At 50.3% G+C, this 22,405-nt stretch overlaps 1 protein-coding gene across 1 annotated transcript in view; it reads right to left on the bottom strand.

The window, feature by feature from the left end:
• Window positions 1-419: 419 nt before the first annotated feature.
• The window catches only part of NSMF (NMDA receptor synaptonuclear signaling and neuronal migration factor), a 30,643-nt gene continuing 8,657 nt past the window's right edge, over window positions 420-22,405 (bottom strand). The window contains exons 2-16 of the mRNA XM_066610476.1: window positions 21,942-22,003; window positions 20,605-21,135; window positions 12,659-12,734; window positions 11,888-11,893; window positions 10,931-10,999; window positions 7,266-7,318; window positions 6,902-6,991; window positions 5,809-5,930; window positions 5,230-5,313; window positions 4,987-5,020; window positions 4,090-4,160; window positions 3,096-3,175; window positions 2,778-2,880; window positions 1,766-1,841; window positions 420-1,388 (exon numbers count right to left, since the gene is read on the bottom strand). Coding sequence (XP_066466573.1) covers window positions 1,291-1,388; window positions 1,766-1,841; window positions 2,778-2,880; window positions 3,096-3,175; window positions 4,090-4,160; window positions 4,987-5,020; window positions 5,230-5,313; window positions 5,809-5,930; window positions 6,902-6,991; window positions 7,266-7,318; window positions 10,931-10,999; window positions 11,888-11,893; window positions 12,659-12,734; window positions 20,605-21,135; window positions 21,942-22,003 — 1,555 coding nt within the window. The 3' untranslated portion in view covers window positions 420-1,290. The remainder of the gene's footprint in view (window positions 1,389-1,765; window positions 1,842-2,777; window positions 2,881-3,095; window positions 3,176-4,089; window positions 4,161-4,986; window positions 5,021-5,229; window positions 5,314-5,808; window positions 5,931-6,901; window positions 6,992-7,265; window positions 7,319-10,930; window positions 11,000-11,887; window positions 11,894-12,658; window positions 12,735-20,604; window positions 21,136-21,941; window positions 22,004-22,405) is intronic.

The following is a 22,405-nucleotide window of genomic DNA, read 5'->3' as shown; positions in this document are numbered from 1 at the left end:
TTCCTATGATAATATATGCCCAGTTTGGCCACCAACGGATAATTGCCGCGTACTGGGTGTGACTGGAGCAGAACCCAAGTGTAGCAAGACACCATCGGTGAGCGGTCCTTTCCACGGCCCACCCTGGGTACAACTGAGCGCTACAACCCAAGGGCTTCGCCGCTCGAATCAAACCGCCAAACCGCAACACGGCGGCCAAAGCATCCGAAATCCGCCTTTCGAAAGAAACGGCGCAAAGTTTTAAGTGCAGCAAGAGTCGTGAAACATGGCTATTCGTTTCTAGTTTGTTATATATACTCTCGAGGCACGGACCTCTTGGCCACATCGCTGTATCTCTAAACCACAAACGGTCCGCAAAAAATCCCCCCCGGGTTTGTTTGGGGTTTTTTTGCCACGCTGCAAACATGGAGACGGATTCCTACATTTTTAACCACCTCTATTTCGAAGGGTTCTAAACTCGGCAGACGTGCAAGTCTGCGAAGAAGCACGTGGAAAATAAACCGTCCTGCTGGTGATTACATACATATAGATATAGATATAGATATAGATATAAGATACACGTCTATAGAAGATATATTACTGTTTCAAATATGTTTTCAAGCAGACTGAAAAATATCCTCTATGGGTTATTGACGCGTGTGTTTTAACCTCCAGAGCTAATTAAACATCCTCCCTCTACGTGATATAAAAATTGCACTTGATTGCGTTTCCCCCGTTAGAACAAAATGAGATCCTTTTTTCCATTTCTTTCTTAAAGTCTGAATTTCCTCCACTGGATGCAAGGATTTTGGACGCCCGCGCGGAGGGTTGAGAACGGCGTCCTCACCTCCCAAAAGAGAGGCGTCGGCTTGAGAGATGGGGGGGAGCCCTGCACGTGGATGCACCCCCTTCGCTAGTGCGCAAAGGAAAAGAAAAAAGTTGAGTTTTTTTTGTCGTTAAGAAAACCTGAGCTTTAAATGTTCTGTTTGTTTTGAAAAAGGACCTGAAGTTGCGTAGGGCCCTATGTGACCTAAATCAGCTCAGTCCAGCGAGGGGACCTTGTTCCGCTCCCTTCCACAGCGCTCTCTCCTATGCGCCAGGCTGAACGCGCGCCTGCGGTAACAGGCCGTCCCCTTTTCAAGTCCCTCGACGTCCCCCGATAATGCGCCCGCTCCGCTCCGTGGCACCCCTGCCAACAACAGGTAACGCAGGCCTCCCCCGTGCCCCCGAAAAGGTCTCTTTCTCGGTACGAAGCTCGGCTACTGGGACGCCCAGAAAACAGACCGCTCCTCGGGCAATCGCCGGCTGGCCTCACAAGATGTCGTCGTAATCCAGGAGCTTGGAGTGCTGGCGGGTCTTCCAGAGGCGATAGAGGCGGAAATCAAAATAGGTCTCAATCATTTCCTTCCCTGGAAGCAAAAGCCAATATCAAGCCAATTCTTTGTGGCAAAAGATGGTCCAAAGTCTGCCTTTAGCGAGAGATCTTTGGCACCCCCTTTCTGGCCTACACCTGAGTGGGAATTCTCCCATGTGTCCTGCTTCTGTTTCCTCCCCTGGCCCCATCCACAGTTTGCATGGCACAAGGGGTCACATTGGTGGCACATGGGTGAAGTGCGGGATGCCCAACTTTGAACATGCGGTGGACAAACTGTCAACAGGAGCGCATACCCCAGGTATTTGGGGCTGCACATCTCCCCTTTACAGAGGACAGGCAGACTGTAGCCAAGGCTGGTGGTTGCTTGTAAACCTCACACCTCCCCTTCGGAGTAGGCAGTGAAGCCTTTACCTTGAGCAGAGAGTTCGAGAGGAGATTCAAAGGTGACCCGACAGGGGCTCATCAGATTCCTCAGGTTCTGGAACAGCTGAAAAGCAGAGGCCACAGAGTCATGGGGGGGGGGGGGAGGCTGAAACCCCAACATTGAGGGAGGGGAGGGGGAGCTTATCTTGCCAGCCAGCTGAGTGATGCTGGGCTCACTGCCCAGTTCACCGCCCAGTCAACTGGGTATCCAGCAACAGGACACCAAATCAGGAGAGGGTCATCTTGGCATCATCATTGCCACAGGAGCACATCTCCTGATGTGGCAAGGCCTTGACAGGAGGGGGAAAAGAGAGACCAAGTGCAGTTCCCTGGAGGGCATCTAAAGCCTGACAAGTACGGCTAAGGATTTCCACCATCCCCCCAGCTCAGAAAAGGAGCCCAAGGTCAGAACACAAAGAGAAGCAACCACAGATGCTGGCTGGACCACCCTGATCCATAGCGAAGGCTTCTGTGTGTGGGGGGGGGGGGATATCAGGCAAAAAATAGATGCCACAAGCATCAAATGCCCTCTGTCAAGATGCTTCTGGAACTCCAACCCGCCTACCCTTCCAGCATTTAAATCCTGTACTGGGAGGGGAAGACCTTCAGAAGCCCCAATGAAGTAGAAGGACACCTCTACTTCCAGGGGCATTTGGTGGGCCGCTGTGAGATACAGGAAGCTGGACTAGATGGGCATATGGCCTGATCCAGTGGGGCTGTTCTTATGTTCTTATGTACCTCCAGAAAAGAAGGGCCAATTGAACAGGGCCAAATTTCAATGAAGCCAGGACAAAACTGTTGGAGATGTCAGCTCTTTGGGGGGGGGGGGAAGCTAAGAAAGACTGTTGGAAACCTGGACAGCCCCTGCCAGTAGACAGGTCCGAGCTGGGTGGACTCAACAGGAAGCAGTAAGGGGGCTGACAGGGGGAAGTTTGGTTCCCAAGGACAAAGGGGCATTTCTCTCTGATAGTCATGCTCTCAAGTCAAGTCAACCACGCACCTTCTCCCCATTGTGGTTTCCCAACACATAGCACCCCATGATGTGAATGAGGTTCGGTTCGGGGTTCAGCTTGCTCATCAAATGGCCCAGGCGCTTCCAAAAACTGGAAAACACGATTTCAGCTTTCAGTTGGCAAAAACGGTGCCAAGAAGACGGAACCCCCACCTCCCCTTCCTGGGTGCCCAGCTCCCAAGATGTGAAATCCTAGACCGGGTCCCACCCAGGTCCGATGCCTGCGTAGCGCAGACTCGGGCCACGATTCTCGGGTGAGAAACGCAACAGGCTCACGACACCCTCTCCGTGCAAAGCACAACTCACTAGATCATGTCTTCCTCCTTCTCCACTTTGGCAAACGTGGCAACTTTATTCTTCAGAAGGTATAAGTGACCCGGGCCACCCTGTGACGGGAGAGAAGCACCGTCAGAAACAAAGGACTGGGCGCACCTCTCCCAGATAGCATCCTCCTTGCGCGGGGACATAGCTGCTGATGTTTTATGGGCAGCAAGAGACATGGCCACCTGAAGGAATTTGGGTCACAATATCTCCGGCAGATCAACAAGCCCATCAATGCCCCTTCCACGGGGCAGGGTTTTATCTACTGGGTTTGCCTGGGCAGTAAGAAAGCCCCCCCCCCCCCAAATACTGAACATCTTTGCAATAGCCCCACCCAGCAAAGGGATACTGCTGGAGAAGGTAGGCCACAGGTGTCAGATGTAACATCACAGCACATGATTGAGAGGACAGCCCTTGCTTCCTCCTGTAGCCAAATTTGGGAAGCAAGCGAAATCTATTGTCAGCAGTGTGGTGCTTATTTAGCATATTTTTTCCCCCCCAAACGCCCCACCATAAGGACTTCCACACAGAGAAGGGGCTGATCTCCAAGCCTGTTCATAAGGACTTCTTGTGGGTGGGTGGGAGGGGACACTGCCAAGCTATTTGGCTACTTGGGTTGACCTCAGAAATGTCGAAAATGTGCCACTCACCAGGGAGAGGAGGATCAGCGGGCCAAGACATGCGTCACACAGGGCTGTGGCACTTTGAAAAGAGTTTGGACGCCCGACAAGAACGGCCAGTTCTGAACAAGGCGCGTGACACATGCTCTTACGTTACCACAAAGCCAGCAGCTTTGGGGATGTGGGGGAAGAGGTGTGACAAGGGCAGAGCATGAAGGGCACCTGCCCCAGATATTACACCAAGGGCTGTTCACTCCGACACTCCTTTTTGGGGAGGGCGCATGTGGGTGTCAACAGCCTCAAGGGGCAGAGGCAGGAGAGTGAGGAAGTGACCGCGGCTGGAGACCTCCTCAGCGTACCTGGCAAAAAATCAGCATCTTCCAAATTTTGCAGCCTTTCCGGTAGATGTTCAACTTCTTCTCGATTTCCTCTAGGGAAAGGCGGGGGGGGGGAGAAAAGGGGCACGTTAGCCATGGACAGTGGGAAGATGGAGACTTTTTTTTGGACACGGGAAGGTCTCATTCGTAGGGCGGAGGAAATAAAAGGACCAGCTTGGGCCTCAAGGCGCTACCACAACAGTGGCACCCTTCTCATGCGCGTGGAACGGGAGAGAATTCTCAGGGTACGTGCCTTGCTTCCTCCAGGTTAAGGCAACCCCTACTACTCTCCCGCTCTTCTTCATCTGCCACAGCCCGGCTTCCTATACAGCCATGACTTTCAACCTTTCTCCTCTCACACGGCACACTGACAAGGCGCTCAAATTCCCAGGGCACGCCATCAGCTTTTTCACAATGGACAGGACACGGCACACTGCCGGTGTGTGTGTGGGGGGGCTCACATCCCCCAATGGCCCTGCTAACAAATCAACCTTCCCCCTAACACACCTGTGGCACGTTTGCTGCAATACTGATGTGCCACACATGGCACACTGGTTGAAAATTGCTGCTCTACAGCCACCAGGGGGCAGCAGAGTCTAATCCAGTGGCTCCCAAAGCTTTTCCAATTGGCCTACTGCTCCCCATTAGAGCTACAATCCTATACATTGTATAGGGCGGCTGATTTTTGGCAAGGGCTTCCGCAGCTCCCCTGGCCGGTTTCCGGGGCTCCCCACGGCTCACAGTTTGGGAACTACTGGTCTAGCCTGATCCCCTTTCTTTGGGCCCACCCTCTTCCAAATGCAGTGTAGCTCAGACCAAGATCCTCTCCCCTCCCTCCTGCCCCATCCCGCCCAGCTTCATCACCAAACACCCACATACCCAGAATGTCATCAAAGGTGGCATGCTCGTGATCCTGCAAGCAAACACAAAGAGGAACGGCTAAGGCTTCCACATTTTATCCACTACCAAGGTTCAGGAGCGACACACTTTTGTCCTGCTCAAATCGGTCTTTTGGGTTTTGCATCCACCACCCTCAAAATAATCCCAAGGGGAGCCCATTACCCTCCCCAGAGACAGGAAGCCTGCGGTCTGGCACTCGCAAAACCGCCTTGAGACACTCACATAGAGAATGGGAATGATGGATGAGTCATCCCGGCGAATGATGGTGGGGACGTATTCCGCTTTGGGCACCTTGGAGGAAATGAGCTGGAAAGAGGGGAAGGAAAAAAGAGAATCAGAACAGGCCTGGCCCAACTTGTGAGACCCTTTCTTGAGAAAGAAAGAACAGGAAGTCAGCCCAGAAGACACCCACTGTGGAGGCCACATTCCCTGCAAGGGTTTTGTACCACTCTGCCCGAACACAGATGAGCTAGAAACACATTCTTTCCTTAGCCCCCAGTGATTCACCGAAGAATCCATGACCCCACCGCACTAGTGTTTTTTAGCCCTAGTGCACGAGGGTTTGCCTCTCTTGTTGTGGGCTCCCTGGGGCATTTGGTGGGCCGCTGTGAGATACAGGAAGCTGGACTAGATGGGCCTATGGCCTGATCCAGTGGGGCTGCTCTTATGTTCTTATGCTCCCTGGGGCATTTGGTGGGCCACTGTGAGATACAGGAAGCTGGACTAGATGGGCCCCTGGCCTGATCCAGTGGGGCTCTTCTGATGTCCTATCGAACCAGACCCATCCCAAGAATTGCTCACCATGATCTTGGGGGGGACGAAGTCCTCCCCGCTGCAGGCTGCAGCTTCGAGCTCTTTCTCCGCCTCCCAGTTCAGGTCAATGCCCTTGTCAGGCTCGCAGCAGGTGTCCTGGAGATCATGGCCTGAGGGGGGCAGAGAGATGAGAGCGTCATGCGGGATGCTGGCGCGGAAGTGTTTGCTCACCCCATCTGCCCCGGTTAAGAGGAGGCTCACCCCCCCTCCGACTGTCCTCTTCCTGGGACAACAATTAAGACCCCCCCAAAGGTGATGAAGGATGAAGCCCTGAGGATGCCTGCTAGCCAACCAAAAAGAACTCCACGCGGTTTGTCAGGTGCCACTTTTCACAGGGCATCTCAAGCCCAGCTGGCTTTCACCCTGGCCAGCTGAAAGCCACATATTGTCACTGCTGGGTCAGGTCACAGCTTAGCTCTCCACCTACTACAGGCTGCCACAACCGAAAAGCCCAGAGGTTTCATTTGGCCTGTCCTCCTGTCCTCGCTCCCACCTCGCCATAGGTTGCCTTTTCAGATCTGAGCCTCAGTGCCTGCTTGGTGATTGGGGCAACCTGCCTACGCTTGATCTGGTGATGGAGCTTACCTGGTGGGCAGCCAAGCTGTTAGAAATGCCCCTTCCCACAAAGAGGAGGCACACCTGCCAGTCAGTATGTCCCCCGACAATCACCTCCAAAATTGCCTGATATAGGCAGGGAGGGTTGGACTAGGTGACCTTGTGGATCCCTTCCACAATTCTATATTACACTGATGCTAAGGCACTTTCTGTCTCTGCCTATACCTGCATTAAGTCACATGCACACAGACACACGCACAAGGAGAATGCCCCCTTTCCCAACATTCCCCTACAACTCCTGGCAAACCGATACGCTGCGAAGGACTCTTCCCTCAACCCCCAGCATGCAGAAAATTTAAATCCCACAGCAAGCTGGAACAGCAGACTAGCCTAAGAAACCCACTGGAGGTCTTCGACGGCCAGGCCACACGCTGTCTCTACCCAATCCCTTCGGGTGACATGGTCCATGTCAAACCAGCTATACTTTGGGATGGGCAGCGCAGGACAGAGAATACCGGAAACGTACTTTCTCGGGAATCATGGAGGTTTTCGGGCTTAATGGGGGTGGGGTCACTCCAAGACCGGCTGAAGCTTCTCTCTCGCCGCTCAGCATAGGCTAAAAAGATTAAATAGTCATCATAAGGGACTAATCATGACAGACACAGGCACACACCACACATATCCCTGGATCGCAGGCCATGCTCAGAAGTCACACTCTGCTGCAGGTGGAGCAGATGTGAGGAAGGGGGGGCCCATGTTTCTATATGGGATGGTCACATGAGAAGGAGTGTTCAGGGGGAAAAGCCTAGGAGATGAGGAGGCCCCGGGGCCTGGCACAGCATAACCGCATCACCGCCACCGCCCACCTTTCCGAATGCCCCCCGACTCACTCTGCGCCTTCATGCGACGACTCCCGACCATGCGCAGGTGTTTCCGGAAGTTTCTGGAAGAAGCAGAGGAGAGGAGATTGTCCTGGGTGCCGACTTGACTTCCCAATCGGTTCCAAGCAGGTAACTCAAAGGTCACTCCCTCCCACCTGAGCCAGCCTCAGAGGCCTTCCATTGGGCGCACGCACCATCTGAAATTAGGTGACGGGGGAGAGGGTGGTAGCCCCCCCCCCCATGACGGTGTCAACTGTGATGTCGCTCCAGGACCAGGCAGAGAGGTTTTTTATTGTACACCACCCTGAAAATTGCACCAAAGCTCAGCACAGATGGTCCTGAAATGGAGGGCCCAAGAGATGGGAATGTTGATATCTGGGGCTGGGAAAAATGTTGACATCTGGGGCTGGGAAAACTGCAATACGGGGTGGCCTGGATCAGGTGCTTCAGAAGAGCAAAGAGCTCTTTCTTCACTTTCTGAAGGAAGTTTCTGGACAAGATAGCAAAAAAAGCAGCCATTCAAGAGGACACGTGAGCAAATGCACTGGAGCCAACCGGCACCGACTCATCCCACCACACAGGAATTTCAAAGGGTGGAGAAGGCGAAAACTGCATTGCTCAGCTGTGGTGCATCCGCACATGTGCATCACCCGTGGGCAGAACCAGGAGGCATCCAATCAAATTGAACAGGAGGGTTAGAACAGGCAAAAGAAAATACTTCTTGACCCAGCGTGTCATTAATCTGTGGGACTCCTTGCCACAGGGTGTGGTGATGGTGTCTGGCCTGGATGCCTTGAAAAGGGGACTGGAGAGATTTCTAGAAGAAAAGTCCATCATGGGTGATAGGCAGTGATGGGTAGTACAACCTTCTGGTTTTAGAAGTAGGCTACCTCAGAACGCCAGGTGCAAGGCAGTGGCAAACAGGATGTAGGTCTCGTGTGGTCTTGTGTGCTCCCTGGACTAGGTGAGCCTATGACCTGATCCAGCAGGGCTCTTCCGATGTTCTTATAAGGTCTTCGTTCCGATCTAGCAGGTCAAACCTTATAGCAATAAAACTGCCTTTTCTTTCCAGAAACACATTTCACTGCCAGCGTTCGCCGCTAGAATCGCACGCTCAGGATGGACCCCAAGAGATTAGGGCTGAAATTAAAATTTGAACTGCCAGGGAAACCGTGATTCAGATTTCCCTGCACCAAAAGCAATCCATCTTCCAAACTTTACTCCCAGATAAATAGGTCAGCACTGCTCATTTATGGAAATAGATTTAGAGAGGATCTGAGCAGAAAAAAACTCTGCTTTTTGGCCAAGTTGATCCTTTCCCGGCTTAAAGTTCATCCACATTTATTTTAATGATTTTTTTTTTAAAAAAATATTCCACACAAAGCAAATCTCATCTGAAATTCAGGTCAATGTCTTATTTTGCATTGGTGAAAGAAGCTGAGATTTTTTTGGCTCTACTCCAAAAATAAAATGAAAAAGGATGAGATGGAATGGGGCTTGAGATGTTCATATAGTCCACAGCAGCTGGTCAACCCCACATACTGACCCTCTCCATTCCTTGTCGTCGTCCCCACCTCGGAAGTAACTGAACTCGATTGACAGCTCCATAATGGCAAGGAAAGTCCTTTGACTGTGTGTGAAGGGGGGGCGAGTGGAAGTATTTAATTCAAGGATTAAAAAATAAAAAACAATTTCAGCCACAGAGATGGACGCTTTTATACGTGTGAACCAAATCATCCCTACGCCGGTTACCACGGAGACACACACGTTTCCTTGCTGGACCCAGCTCACGGTATAGTACGTGCAGTCGGGCTAGACCAGAATCAGGACATCCAACATGGTGTAAACGCAACCGCTAGCACTTCGTCACCGCAGACTCCGCTGTGGGATTTCAGCAGAAGCTGAGAGGTCGTGGCGGGAATCTCTCAGCCTCAGCCTCATCCATCTCGGTGAAAAACGCTACACCGTTTCACCGAGCAGCCTTCTTCGACACCTCTCCTCCATCTTCCGCAAAGTCTGCCGGCCTCCAACCGCTGGCCCAGCTTCTTTTCAACTTGCCTAGCAAAATGTCCCCATAGACAACCAAAGACTGCAAAGAAAGCAAGCCATTCCCAGGTTGCCTGATTCCTGTCCTATTTTTTCAATAGACCCTGAGGACTAGCAGCATGAATCGCCATTAAAATCAGTCAGAGAACAGGCCGTTGCCACGACCGTCGCGCCTGGTTTCTCAGCCAACCTGAAGCAACAGCCTTGCCCGTCGGCGACAGCGAAGCAACCGCAAGGAGCCCTTCTTCCTGTGCGAGGCACAAAGCCAAGAGCCCTGGCAGAAGCTCTCCTTCAGAGCCAAGGAGTGGGAGCCAACCAGCCTAGCGCAACAGAGGGGTTTTGCATTCGCCCCTCTCCTACCGAACATGCGCTGGTTCTGAGCAAGCGTCTGGGGTGGAGGGAGAGAGCTCCGCACTGCAGTGCAGGTTCTTGCCAAGGTGGGGGGGGGCTGGCAGCTGAGTGGGCCTCATCCAACCACTCGCAAGGTCTGTCCCCACCAGAGAGCAAGAGATGAGGCCCAAAGCCAAAGCCCCCGGCAGCAACATGCTCTCAGCCTCACACTTCCCGAACCCACAAAGCAGAGAGGCTTGAACGAAGCAACATCCAGAGCAGGACTCGTCCAAGAGGAGACTAGCTCCATCCAGAGGAACTCCATGCCACAGTGTCCTCTTTTTACAGGACGCTTTTTTTTTTTTTTTTGCAAAGCTTCTCCTCTTACATTTCGTTCTCTTTGCCATTCGCCCACTTGGTGCCGCAAAACCAAACTTGGCAGAGCCCGGGAAGGTTTGCTTTCCCGCTGGCACGGTGGCGACGAGCCCAAGCGGTGAGTTGGAGTTTTGCCTTAGCCAGGGGCTCACTCTCAGCCTCAGTCCTCCCTTCTGCAGGTGGCCTACTTTACAGGGTTGTTGTAACCATTCTTGTAGGGGGAGTGCCTTGAACGTGCTGAAACGCAAACTATTTTACAAAAGCTCACAGAGCGGCCTGGTTTATCGCAAGAGCCAGCTGGGCTCTGTGGCCCAGTGCAACAGGACCTGATCTCTTGGACTCTTCCCCCCTCCTCGGTGAGCTTGCAAGCCCACCCACCACCCACACTCCTCTGTTCTACCACTGCTAGAGAAGCAAGTGAGAGGACTCGAGGCTTTGGCGTGAGCATGGCAAGCATTACAACATTTGTGTTGTGCCTGGAAAGACACACATTTCTCCACAAATTTAGTTCACATTTTGGAACTTTGACGATCAGGCTTCCAGGCTCGGGCAGGACGGGACGGCCAGCTGTCATATAGTTGGGGCCACTCTGCTCTCCAGGGGTCAGAAACTGTTTTCCTTACGAATGACGCTCTGGGCAAACTTTCCAGGGCACACACTTTGCACTGCGCTCGCCAAGTTTGCTCCACAGCCCAGCTCTGGATTGTGCCCTGCAAAGAATACAAGAGCTGCCCAAAAATTTACTTCCCATCCATCGCATCTCTGGGCAAAAACTCCCAGCACGGAGACCGACAGCTCCATAAACGCTCGTTGCCAAGATTAAGAAAGGAGTAGCGCCAATGGACCTGGGCAGGCAGCCCATGCAACAAAAGAAAGGCAAGGGTTTGAACTCGTGCGAGGAAGAGACAGAGATGCCCCCGTACCTCTGGATCAGGGCCGCAGAATCATTCTCCCGCTTCCTCCTCTTCCTCTCTGCGTAGCCCCTGAATGCCCTGGGAAACCAGTTTTAAGCCATTAAAACCAAAAAAGTAGAACAGCTTGGAGGCTGGGAGATGACACAGTGGAGAGGGGGAGGTAAAAAGAAAACACAGGACAAACTCCCAGACAAGAGAGAGGAGTGAACCTCTCAAGAGGAGGAGGAGGAGGAGGAAGAGGCAACGCAGGCCACAAAAAAGGAACCACAAACAAGTTGGAGGGGGCTGAGAGAGGAAACATGTCTGTCCAGGGCAGGAAGAAGACCAGGAGATGACAAACCATAAGAGCATGGAGCAAGTGGATCAGGTCTAGAATGGATGAAGCTGAGAGTCTGGAATCCTCCCCACCACAAAATCTGCAGGCTCAGGAAGGGGGGGAAGCTCCCCTTCCTTCCCCCGCCATCACCAGAGAGACGCCGTACGAGACAGTGGGCGAGCAGACACCCCTGTCTCCTTGTTTCCCCAATACCCTGGAAGCAAGACGGATGCCTGCCCAGAGATCTGCCGTCCCCCACCCATCTCCTGGAAGTGGCCACAGCTGAGAAAGCCAAGATGTGTGGGGAAAAAGGGAGGAGAAGGCAAAACAGAGATGAGGGGACCAGGTGGGTAGACAGGCTGCTAGCTGTCTGGGAGGAGGGCTGGGTTTGTGGGCTGCCAGCCGCTGAACTCTGTCCCCAAACAAGCCCAGCAGTTGGCAAAGGAGCAGCATGAAAACATGAACACGGCACACTTGGGCTGCCCAGACCGAACCAACTGTTGCCCTGCGGGAAGCCAGGCTGGGACGGCTGTCCATCCGCAGATGGAGAAAATCACAGGGAGGGGGCAACTCTTGATATCTGGTCAACAGACACCAACAAACACGTGGTAAAGTGTGAAGGAGTTGTGTGGGGGGGTGGCTGTACTTACGAGATGCTGATGGTCCCCAAGGAAAGCAGTGTGCGAGAGAGAGAGAGAGAGAGAGAGAGAGAGAGAGAGAGAGAGAGAGAGAGAGAGAGAGAACAAACAGGTTAGTGAGGAAAGGCTTCCAGGCCAAGCCTTTTTCTGCAACAGAAAGCCATTTTGAAATTTAAAAAAAATCCAACACCAAATGCTCACTCCCCCCTCCAAAAAAAACCCTACCGCATTTCAAACATCAGTGACATTTTGACGGCAACTCCAGCCACGGTGTGGCAGGATAAACCTCAACCACCACTGAGCTCAGGGTCTTACATACACATTTCACGTGGTCCTGGAACCCAGTTCCCAGGTTCACACCCCCGGCCTAGCACCAAAACTTAATGGGGGTTCTACTGTGTAAGAACTAGCACAGGGGCACCCCATCAAATCTGACACGCTCAACACATAGACTCCACTGTGCAGGACAGTGGCCGTCAGGATGGCTCTATAAAACATGATAAACTTTGCCACATGCCACAAAGAGGGGTCATTGTGCAGGTGTGTGTGTTGGGAGGGGGATACGCAATAGCAGCTGCATTGAGCAAAGGAGAGAATTCATCTCCTTGTACCTTTTTCCTTTTGCCTCCCCCTCTGTCCAAATGGAGTTTGCAAGCTCTCTGGGGGCAGAGACCTCTATCTGGGCATAACTCCCTGTTCATGGATAAGTGCTACACAAACTAGGAAGAACAGACGGGACAAGTGAAGGCGTGCACACAGCTGCCGCGTCTCCTGCCAACTTACGCTTGCATAGTTGTTGTGGCTGTTTGGAAAGTGAAGAGGTTCTCTTTGGGGAACCAAGTCCTAATGGGAACTTCATCTGGAACAAAAAGGAGGCACGCACAGCAGTGAGTGTCCAGGAGAGAGAAACAAAAGTACATATAAGAGCGGACGGAGTTCATCGTTGGCAGTAAACCAGGGCAGCTTACGGTGTCAGCAGAAGCCACACGGACATTCGACACAAGAGCAGTGTCGAGAGTTCCGCATGCTCAGTGCTTAAAAAAACAGTTAGCAAGATCCTGCTGTACTGCTTCAGTTCCAATACTTGAGGTTATTTAAAAACTTCTGTTATATTTCTACAGCAAAGTAAAATTTGCATAGCATACATCAAGTTTTGATAAATATGCCCATCTCCCCACCTATTCAGGGCAAAGCACCAGGCCTCTCTCCCATCGGGGGCCCAGCAGCACTGGACCCTGTATTTTCAATGACAGCTGAGCTAGGTGCTACATGACCCACCTGAAATTGGTCCATAACCCACCTAGTGGGTCCTGACTCACAGTCTGAGAAACATTGATTTAGGTTATTGGAAAAATTCCCAGAAAACTTTCTGTTTCTGATTTTGTAAGAAAACCCACAACACTATTGGGGGGGGGGGTTTGCAAGTACATGTAGCTGTAGGTTTACACTGCTGTTTTAGACCATTGGAGTGGGAATGGAAGCCCCTTTAAGTTAAGCCTTGCTTGGCATTTGGAGACCAATTTTGCTAGCGGTCCTTGTCACCTCAAACACTCGGTCACCACTTGCCTTCTTTTTTGAAACTTAGAAACAGGAGTTGAGCGGTGCCTGCACAAACGAGTCCAAATTAGCTAGAGCTTTTGTCATCCAACAGTGCAGAGAGCAGAGGGGCGAAAAGCAAAAAACACACACAGTTGAGTCCCACATGCAGGACAGCTGTCGGATGCGCTGGAAGCGCCACCCACAATGAAGCAGACCTGAGCCACTGCTGCGGGGGAATATTAGAAAGGTGCCTGTGCATGGGACAATGTTGAAAGGAGGAAGGAAGTCAGTGCTGGATATTTAGTGCTTAACTGGCTGCCAGGTACTCACTCATTTATTTATAGCACTTGTACAGTCGAACCTCAGCATCCAAAGGTTCAGCATCTGCAGATCTGACTCACAGCTCGATACCAGAAGTCCATATTTAAAACCCTTAAAAAAAATAGCACCCAAATCAGGGTTCCTACTTCTTCAAGGCCAAACTGTGCTGTTTCCAAGCCAGTAGAACTGCTTTTAGCACATAGAGACCCACTCCTGGGCCACGGGGAGGTTCCCGTCTTCTCCTAGGCTTGGAAACAGCACGGTTTGTCCGCAAGAAGGTAGGAGCCTCAATTTTGGAGCTTTTCCCTTCAACAAAGGGCTTTAAATGTGGGTTCTGGAATCCACATTTCACATTTCATTTCATATCCAGGCTGGTGGTGGTAGATCCAGAATAGAACTTCCGTGGATACCTGGGTACGACCGGCCACAAGAGTGGCCACCCTCTGCCATTCCCATTTATAGCCACAAGAGGGCAGACTTTTTAAATACCTCTTTATATGGCAGGCCTTTTACATTTTTATTCCAAGAACAAATAAAAAAAATAAAAAAGAGCATTTTTAAATCCCTGTTTATTTGCCAGCCCTTCTGCACTTTCAGTCACAGCCACAGGAGGGCAGACCTTTCAAATGCCTCTTTATTTGCCAGTCTTTTGAATTTTAATTCCAACAGCAAAAAAAATAAAAAAGAGCATTTTTAATGCCATTTTAATCCCTGTTTATATGCCAGCCCTTCTGCACTTCCACTTATGTCCACAGGAGGGCAGACTTTTCTAACGCCTGTTTATTTATTATTGGCAGCTCTTTGCATTGCCAGTCATGGGGGCAGACTTTTCCCTGTTTGATTGGCACCCTCCACACCTGTGTCCCTGACTATTTGGCTGCCCGTTTGCACTTCCACTTATGTCCACAGGAGGGCAGACTTTTCTAACGCCTGTTTATTTATTATTGGCAGCTCTTCGCATTGCCAGTCATGGGGGCAGACTTTTCCCTGTTCGATTGGCAGTCTCCACACCTGTGTCCCTGGCTATTTGGCTGCCCGTTTGCACTTCCACTTATGTCCACAGGAGGGCAGACTTTTCTAACGCCTGTTTATTTATTATTGGCAGCTCTTTGCATTGCCAGTCATGGGGAAGACTTTTCCCTGTTCGATTGGCACCTTCCACACCTGTGTCCCTGACTATTTGGCTGCCCGTTTGCACTTCCACTTATGTCCACAGGAGGGCAGACTTTTCTAACGCCTGTTTATTTATTATTGGCAGCTCTTTGCATTGCCAGTCATGGGAGCAGACTTTTCCCTGTTTGATTGGCACCCTCCACACCTGTGTCCCTGACTATTTGGCTGCCCGTTTGCACTTCCACTTATGTCCACAGGAGGGCAGACTTTTCTAACACCTTTTATTTATTATTGGCAGCTCTTTGCATTGCCAGTCATGGGGGCAGATTTTTCTGTGTCCCTGACTATTTGGCTCCCCGTTTGCACTTCCACTTATGTCCACAGGAGGGCAGACTTTTCTAACGCCTGTTTATTTATTATTGGCAGCTCTTTGCATTGCCAGTCATGGGGGCAGACTTTTCCCTGTTTGATTGGCACCCTCCACACCTGTGTCCCTGACTATTTGGCTGCCCGTTTGCACTTCCACTTATGTCCACAGGAGGGCAGACTTTTCTGATGCCTGTTTAATATTGGCAGCTCTTTGCATTGCCAGTCATGGGGAAGACTTTTCCCTGTTCGATTGGCAGTCTCCACACCTGTGTCCCTGACTATTTGGCTGCCCGTTTGCACTTCCACTTATGTCCACAGGAGGGCAGACTTTTCTAACGCCTGTTTATTTATTATTGGCAGCTCTTTGCATTGCCAGTCATGGGGGCAGACTTTTCCCTGTTTGATTGGCACCTTCCACACCTGTGTCCCTGACTATTTGGCTGCCCGTTTGCACTTCCACTTATGTCCACAGGAGGGCAGACTTTTCTAACACCTGTTTATTTATTATTGGCAGCTCTTTGCATTGCCAGTCATGGGGGCAGATTTTTCTGTGTCCCTGGCTATAGGGCTGCCCTCTTGCACTTCCACTTATGTCCACAGGAGGGCAGACTTTCTAATTCCTGTTTGTTTATTATTCGCAGTTCTTTGCATTGCCAGTCATGGGGGCAGACTTTTCCCTGTTTGATTGGCACCCTCCACACCTGTGTCCGTGGCTATTTGGCTGCCCGTTTGCACTTCCACTTATGTCCACAGGAGGGCAGACTTTTCTAACGCCTGTTTATTTATTATTGGCAGCTCTTCGCATTGCCAGTCATGGGAGCAGACTTTTCCCTGTTTGATTGGCACCCTCCACACCTGTGTCCCTGACTATTTGGCTGCCCGTTTGCACTTCCACTTATGTCCACAGGAGGGCAGACTTTTCTAATGCCTGTTTATTACTGGCAGCTCTTTGCATTGCCAGTCATGGGGAAGACTTTTCCCTGTTCGATTGGCAGTCTCCACACCTGTGTCCCTGACTATTTGGCTGCCCGTTTGCACTTCCACTTATGTCCACAGGAGGGCAGACTTTTCTAACGCCTGTTTATTTATTATTGGCAGCTCTTTGCATTGCCAGTCATGGGGGCAGACTTTTCCCTGTTTGATTGGCACCCTCCACACCTGTGTCCCTGACTATTTGGCTGCCCGTTTGCACTTCCACTTATGTCCACAGGAGGGCAGACTTTTCTAACACCTGTTTATTTATTATTGGCAGCTCTTTGCATTGCCAGTCATGGGGGCAGATTTTTCTGTGTCCCTGGCTATAGGGCTGCCCTCTTGCACTTCCACTTATGTCCACAGGAGGGCAGACTTTCTAATGCCTGTTTGTTTATTATTCGCAGTTCTTTGCATTGCCAGTCATGGGGGCAGACTTTTCCCTGTTTGATTGGCAGTCTCTACACCTGTGTCACTGGCTATTTGGCTGCCCGTTTACACTTCCACTTATGTCCACAGGAGGGCAGACTTTTCTAATGCCTGTTTATTTATTATTGGCAGCTCTTTGCATTGCCAGTCATGGGGGCAGATTTTTCCCTGTTCGATTGGCACCCTCCACACCTGTGTCCCTGGCTATTTGGCTGCCCGTTTGCACTTCCACTTATGTCCACAGGAGGGCAGACTTTTCTAATGCCTGTTTATTACTGGCAGCTCTTTGCATTGCCAGTCATGGGGAAGACTTTTCCCTGTTCGATTGGCAGTCTCCACACCTGTGTCCCTGGCTATTTGGCTGCCCATTTGCACTTCCACATATGTCCACAGGAGGGCAGACTTTTCTAATGCCTGTTTATTTATTATTGGCAGCTCTTTGCAATGCCAGTCATGTTGGCAGGCTTTTCCCTGTGTGATTGGCACCCTCCACACCTGTGTCCCTGGCTATTTGGCTGCCCGTTTGCACTTCCATTTATGTCCACAGGAGGGCAGACTTTTCTAATGCCTGTTTATTTATTATTGGCAGCTCTTTGCATTGCCAGTCATGGGGGCAGACTTTTTCCTGTTCGATTTGCACCCTCCACACCTGTGTCCCTGGCTACTTGGCTGCCCGTTTGCACTTCCACTTATGTCCACAGGAGGGCAGACTTTTCTAATGCCTGTTTATTTAATATTGGCAGCTCTTTGCATTGCCAGTCATGGGGAAGACTTTTCCCTGTTCGATTGGCAGTCTCCACACCTGTGTCCCTGACTATTTGGCTGCCCGTTTGCACTTCCACTTATGTCCACAGGAGGGCAGACTTTTCTAACGCCTGTTTATTTATTATTGGCAGCTCTTTGCATTGCCAGTCATGGGGGCAGATTTTTCCCTTATTTGATTGGCACCCTCCACACCTGTGTCCCTGACTATTTGGCTGCCCGTTTGCACTTCCACTTATGTCCACAGGAGGGCAGACTTTTCTAACACCTGTTTATTTATTATTGGCAGCTCTTTGCATTGCCAGTCATGGGGGCAGATTTTTCTGTGTCCCTGGCTATTGGGCTGCCCTCTTGCACTTCCACTTATGTCCACAGGAGGGCAGACTTTCTAATGCCTGTTTGTTTATTATTCGCAGTTCTTTGCATTGCCAGTCATGGGGGCAGACTTTTCCCTGTTTGATTGGCACCCTCCACACCTGTGTCACTGGCTATTTGGCTGCCCGTTTACACTTCCACTTATGTCCACAGGAGGGCAGACTTTTCTAACCCTTGTTTATTTATTATTGGCAGCTCTTTGCATTGCCAGTCATGGGGGCAGATTTTTCCCTGTTCGATTGGCACCCTCCACACCTGTGTCCCTGGCTATTTGGCTGCCCTCTTGCACTTCCACTTATGTCCACAGGAGGTCAGACGTTTCTAATGCCTGTTTATTACTGGCAGCTCTTTGCATTGCCAGTCATGGGGAAGACTTTTCCCTGTTCGATTGGCATTCTCCACACCTGTGTCCCTGGCTATTTGGCTTCCCATTTGCACTTCCACTTATGTCCACAGGAGGGCAGACTTTTCTAATGCCTGTTTATTTATTATTGGCAGCTCTTTGCAATGCCAGTCATGTTGGCAGGCTTTTCCCTGTTTGATTGGCACCCTCCACACCTGTGTCCCTGGCTATTTGGCTGCCCGTTTGCACTTCCATTTATGTCCACAGGAGGGCAGACTTTTCTAATGCCTGTTTATTTATTATTGGCAGCTCTTTGCATTGCCAGTCATGGGGGCAGACGTTTTCCTGTTCGATTTGCACCCTCCACACCTGTGTCCCTGGCTACTTGGCTGCCCGTTTGCACTTCCACTTATGTCCACAGGAGGGCAGACTTTTCTAATGCCTGTTTATTTATTATTGGCAGCTCTTTGCATTGCCAGTCATGGGGGCAGATTTTTCTGTGTCCCTGGCTATTGGGCTGCCCTTTTGCACTCCCAGCCATGTCCACAAGAGGGCCGACTTCTCTGCATCCTGTTTTGATAAAGTGTTTTCAAAAAGCAGTTTATCTCAAGTTTCTAAAAACAGCAAACAGAACCATACAAAACCATAATAAGCAAGAATGCAGAGCAGTCAGACAGACTAATGCATGCAACCCAGAGGTGTCACTGTGGTTTGCACAACTCGGTGCAAGGGCACATTGCTTCGCCTCTATGATGGACCTCCTTCAATACTAAACCATACAGAATAATGCACAGCCTCAACGCTTTGGCATCCTATGGTTGGTATAATCCTCATTAACTTTATTTATTTATTTTAATTTAGAACAGTCCATGTCACCCAACAAATCACTAACAAAAAAACAGTGGTCAGCTTATATTAACTTATATTAACATCTCATTATGTGCTAATAGCAATAATCAGTCACATTGGTCAGCTTCGAGTTAAGAACATCTACTTCTTGTGACATAAGGCAGTTGTGTTTTCCTTTTCTGGTTATTTGGCTATTACATTTGATAGAACACAGATATTTCAATGCACTTTGTTTCATTGCATTGTGCATGAAATTCCACATCGTATGATACATAACATGATGGTATTATTCAACAATACCAAGATTTCACAATTTTGGCTAGTAGTGGTGTCACACACACACTCCCGCCACAATTGTGTCACCCTGTGCAGTCCGCAGCCCCCGCTCCTCCCTCGTGAGGCCACTGTGGCATCTCACCCTCTGAAAAGGATACAGTGGTGCTATAGCAGGTACAGAACAAGGACAATAAAGAACCCACAATTTGTCTCATATAGAAAAGTTTGAAAAGGCTTGGAGCTCTAATAAAGACATGGCTGAGGGGAGATGCAACAGAGGCTTACTGAAGCAATGACTGCACATATAGAAAGGATTCTCTCCGCCTCTCTTCACACACTGCTACCAGGAGCCATCTGGGGGGAACCAACTGGCAGGCAGCCAAGGGCAAACATCGCACAGTGAATAATTAACTTGTGCAATTAATCGCTACAGGTTGCCGTAGCGGCACAGGCTCAGACAATCTTTAAGAAAAGGATTAGATCATTTCAAGACAGTGGACTCGGGCAGAAGTGACAAAACCTGCTTGCAGAATGGAACCTCCATTTCAGGGGCACTCTACCTCCAACACACTCTCTCCGAGTTTAGATGTCTTTTGAGTATGCAACTTACAGACTGAATCCGAGATGGTCTATTTGCAAAACAAGTGCTTTGCTCATTACATGATGGAGAAGGTGTTGTGCCTGTGGACTTCCAAGGAGTGTTTAGTGATTAAATAAATTTATATCCCCTGTGGGTGTCCACCATGGCTTAGAGCAGTCATTTTCAACCTTTTTCATCTCACGGCACACTGGCAAGACACTAGATGGTCAAGGCGCACCATCAGTTTTTGGACAACTTACAAGGCACACTGAGCTGTCAGTGTGGCCCAATGGCCCTACTAAGAAATGACCCTCTCCCAAATTCCCGCAGCACACCTGGAGACCATTTGCAGCACACCAGTGCGCCGTGGTGCAATGGTTGAAAATGGCTGGCTTAGAGAGATAAAAGAACATCAAGTCAAACAAACCACCAGAAGCCAAAATTTAAAAAAAATAAACTGACAATTCAGCATCACTTCCACAGCAAAATGCTACTAATTTTATGTTTTATGATGATTTTTAAGGCTAATATTTAAGGTTTATTTTAATGGTCAGAGGCAAATTACGGTTTTAAATGTGGTTTTCCATGTTTGAAAGCCACTTTGGAGAAAAGTGGGATATAAATGGAGTGAAAATAGTTTTTAAAAAGATCCCCAGCACATAGAAGACGTCACTTAAAAGCAAAATCATAAAAATTCCAACCAAGCACACGAAAGCAAGCACCCCCCGTTGGAGACAAAGCACTGGGCTGGCAGGGCCTTTGATCCAGGCCAGCGCGACTGTCCTTGCGCACTCCACCCACCTGCTACACGGTCAATGCTATACATTCTCTCCAGTTTCTTCCTGCGCCAGCCAGTCTCACCAGCCTGGTGGTGGTGGTGGTGGTGGTGGTGGTGGTGGTGTTGATGGTCCAGGTCGAAGGCATGCTGGGAAGGGGGGGCCAGCTGGGCACAGCCAGGGCACTCATTGGAGACCTGCCGGTTGCTGGCCCAGCTAACTTTGCAGTGGCCGCCAATGTTGTGAGAGCTGCCGGCGTTCTGCAGGGGCTCGCCCTGGGAGCGCTTGTCTTCCTCCTCCTCGTCTGCCTCGGCGCCCTTGATGACCACCAGCTCCATGCTCTCGCTCTGGTGTTGGGAGAGCATGGGCCTCTCGCCAGAGATGGTGTAGACCCGTGGCTTGGGGCCCTCGCCTGTCAGCTTCTCGCCGTGTTCCTCCGAGAAGCTCCGCTCAAACTTGCCGTCGGAAATGAGCGAGAGCCTGCGTTTGTTCTGCGCCGCTTGGTGCATCTCCGGGGAATCCTCCTGCCCGACGTACGACTCTGCTAGCAGGTGATCTGCAAACGGGGACAAGAGAGGCGCATCAGAGCGCATGCAGGTCTGCTTCCAATCCACCCTTGAGGGGGCAAAAAAAAAAAAAAAAAAACCCTGCACAAATTCACCTCTGCTTCTGCCAAAAAAGTCGGCACAGAGTTGTTCTGCATTCAATAAAAATTAAATTCAACACCGAGTCAATTCAAAATCTGGGCGCAGAAAAGCCAACTCTGTGACATTTCTTATTCAGCTTAACATGTGTCATGCGCATTTTGCATAATTTATTCCAATTTCCCGAATCAAATGAGAACAGGAACTAATTATTCCCACCCCCAGTGCTTGGTAACTGTACCCAGCCGTCTTTCCGGCTTTCGTGATTTCCGCAGGCTTTGCCCACCTGCTTTTCAAGAACCATAAGGACTAGAAACCTTTGGAGAAAAACAATTTGAAGCCCATGTTCTCAAAGTGCTTTCTGCAGAGGGTGCCATCATGTCCCCTTCTTCTAAGCTCCCGGCATAAATTTCAGCCTACATAAATCCTGAATATCTGTTAAGTATATTAAGCACGTTAACTCAAATGGACTTGTTATGTATCTTTTTTCCCCCTCATTCCTCCTCTTGGCCAAAGTCAGCATCGATTTATGCTACACTTATAGTGCAATCCTAAGCAACGAGTTCAATGGGACACGTTCCCAAGTAAGTATACATACTGAATTGCTGCCTTAAGGATGCATTTCAGCATTTATTTGAGAACGCAACCAAACAACACACGGACACACACCACGTGCAAAACAAACAGAGAAATCGGGACTGCCAAGATCCTTCCTTACCTGAACCATTTCTGCTTTCGGGATGGTTTTGGGAGAGATAGTCTCCAAAGGCCCTCGCCGCTCTACAGGTAGCCAATGCAGAGAACACCAGGGAGCAAAACAGAGAAGAGAAAGGGGATAAGAAGTTAGCAGACAAAATCTAGTACTAAATCTCCCCCCCCCCATCAAAAAAGGGAGAAAAGATGGTTACAAACATAATGGTCTATTTGGAATTTTTTCAAATGTGTTCTCCCCCTGATGTTTGTGTTTGGCACTACCCTAACTCCAGAGCCCGGGTCAACCAGGCGGATAGACCTGGGCTCTCAGTCCAACTTAGGCCTCTGTAGCTGAGGTTTGCTGAGTGGGCAGACCTGGGCCCCTGCCTGGACTTGGAGCTGAGATCTACTTCCCAGGTAGGCCTGAGCCCCCATTCTTGGAGCCGCCTCTTCCAGGTGGGTAGACCTGGGCTCCCAGCCAGGCACGAT

The sequence above is a fragment of the Tiliqua scincoides genome, chromosome 16 (genome assembly GCF_035046505.1).
Source record: "Tiliqua scincoides isolate rTilSci1 chromosome 16, rTilSci1.hap2, whole genome shotgun sequence".
Classification (NCBI taxonomy): domain Eukaryota; kingdom Metazoa; phylum Chordata; class Lepidosauria; order Squamata; family Scincidae; genus Tiliqua; species Tiliqua scincoides.
This window is presented reverse-complemented; position numbering and strand designations above follow the sequence as displayed.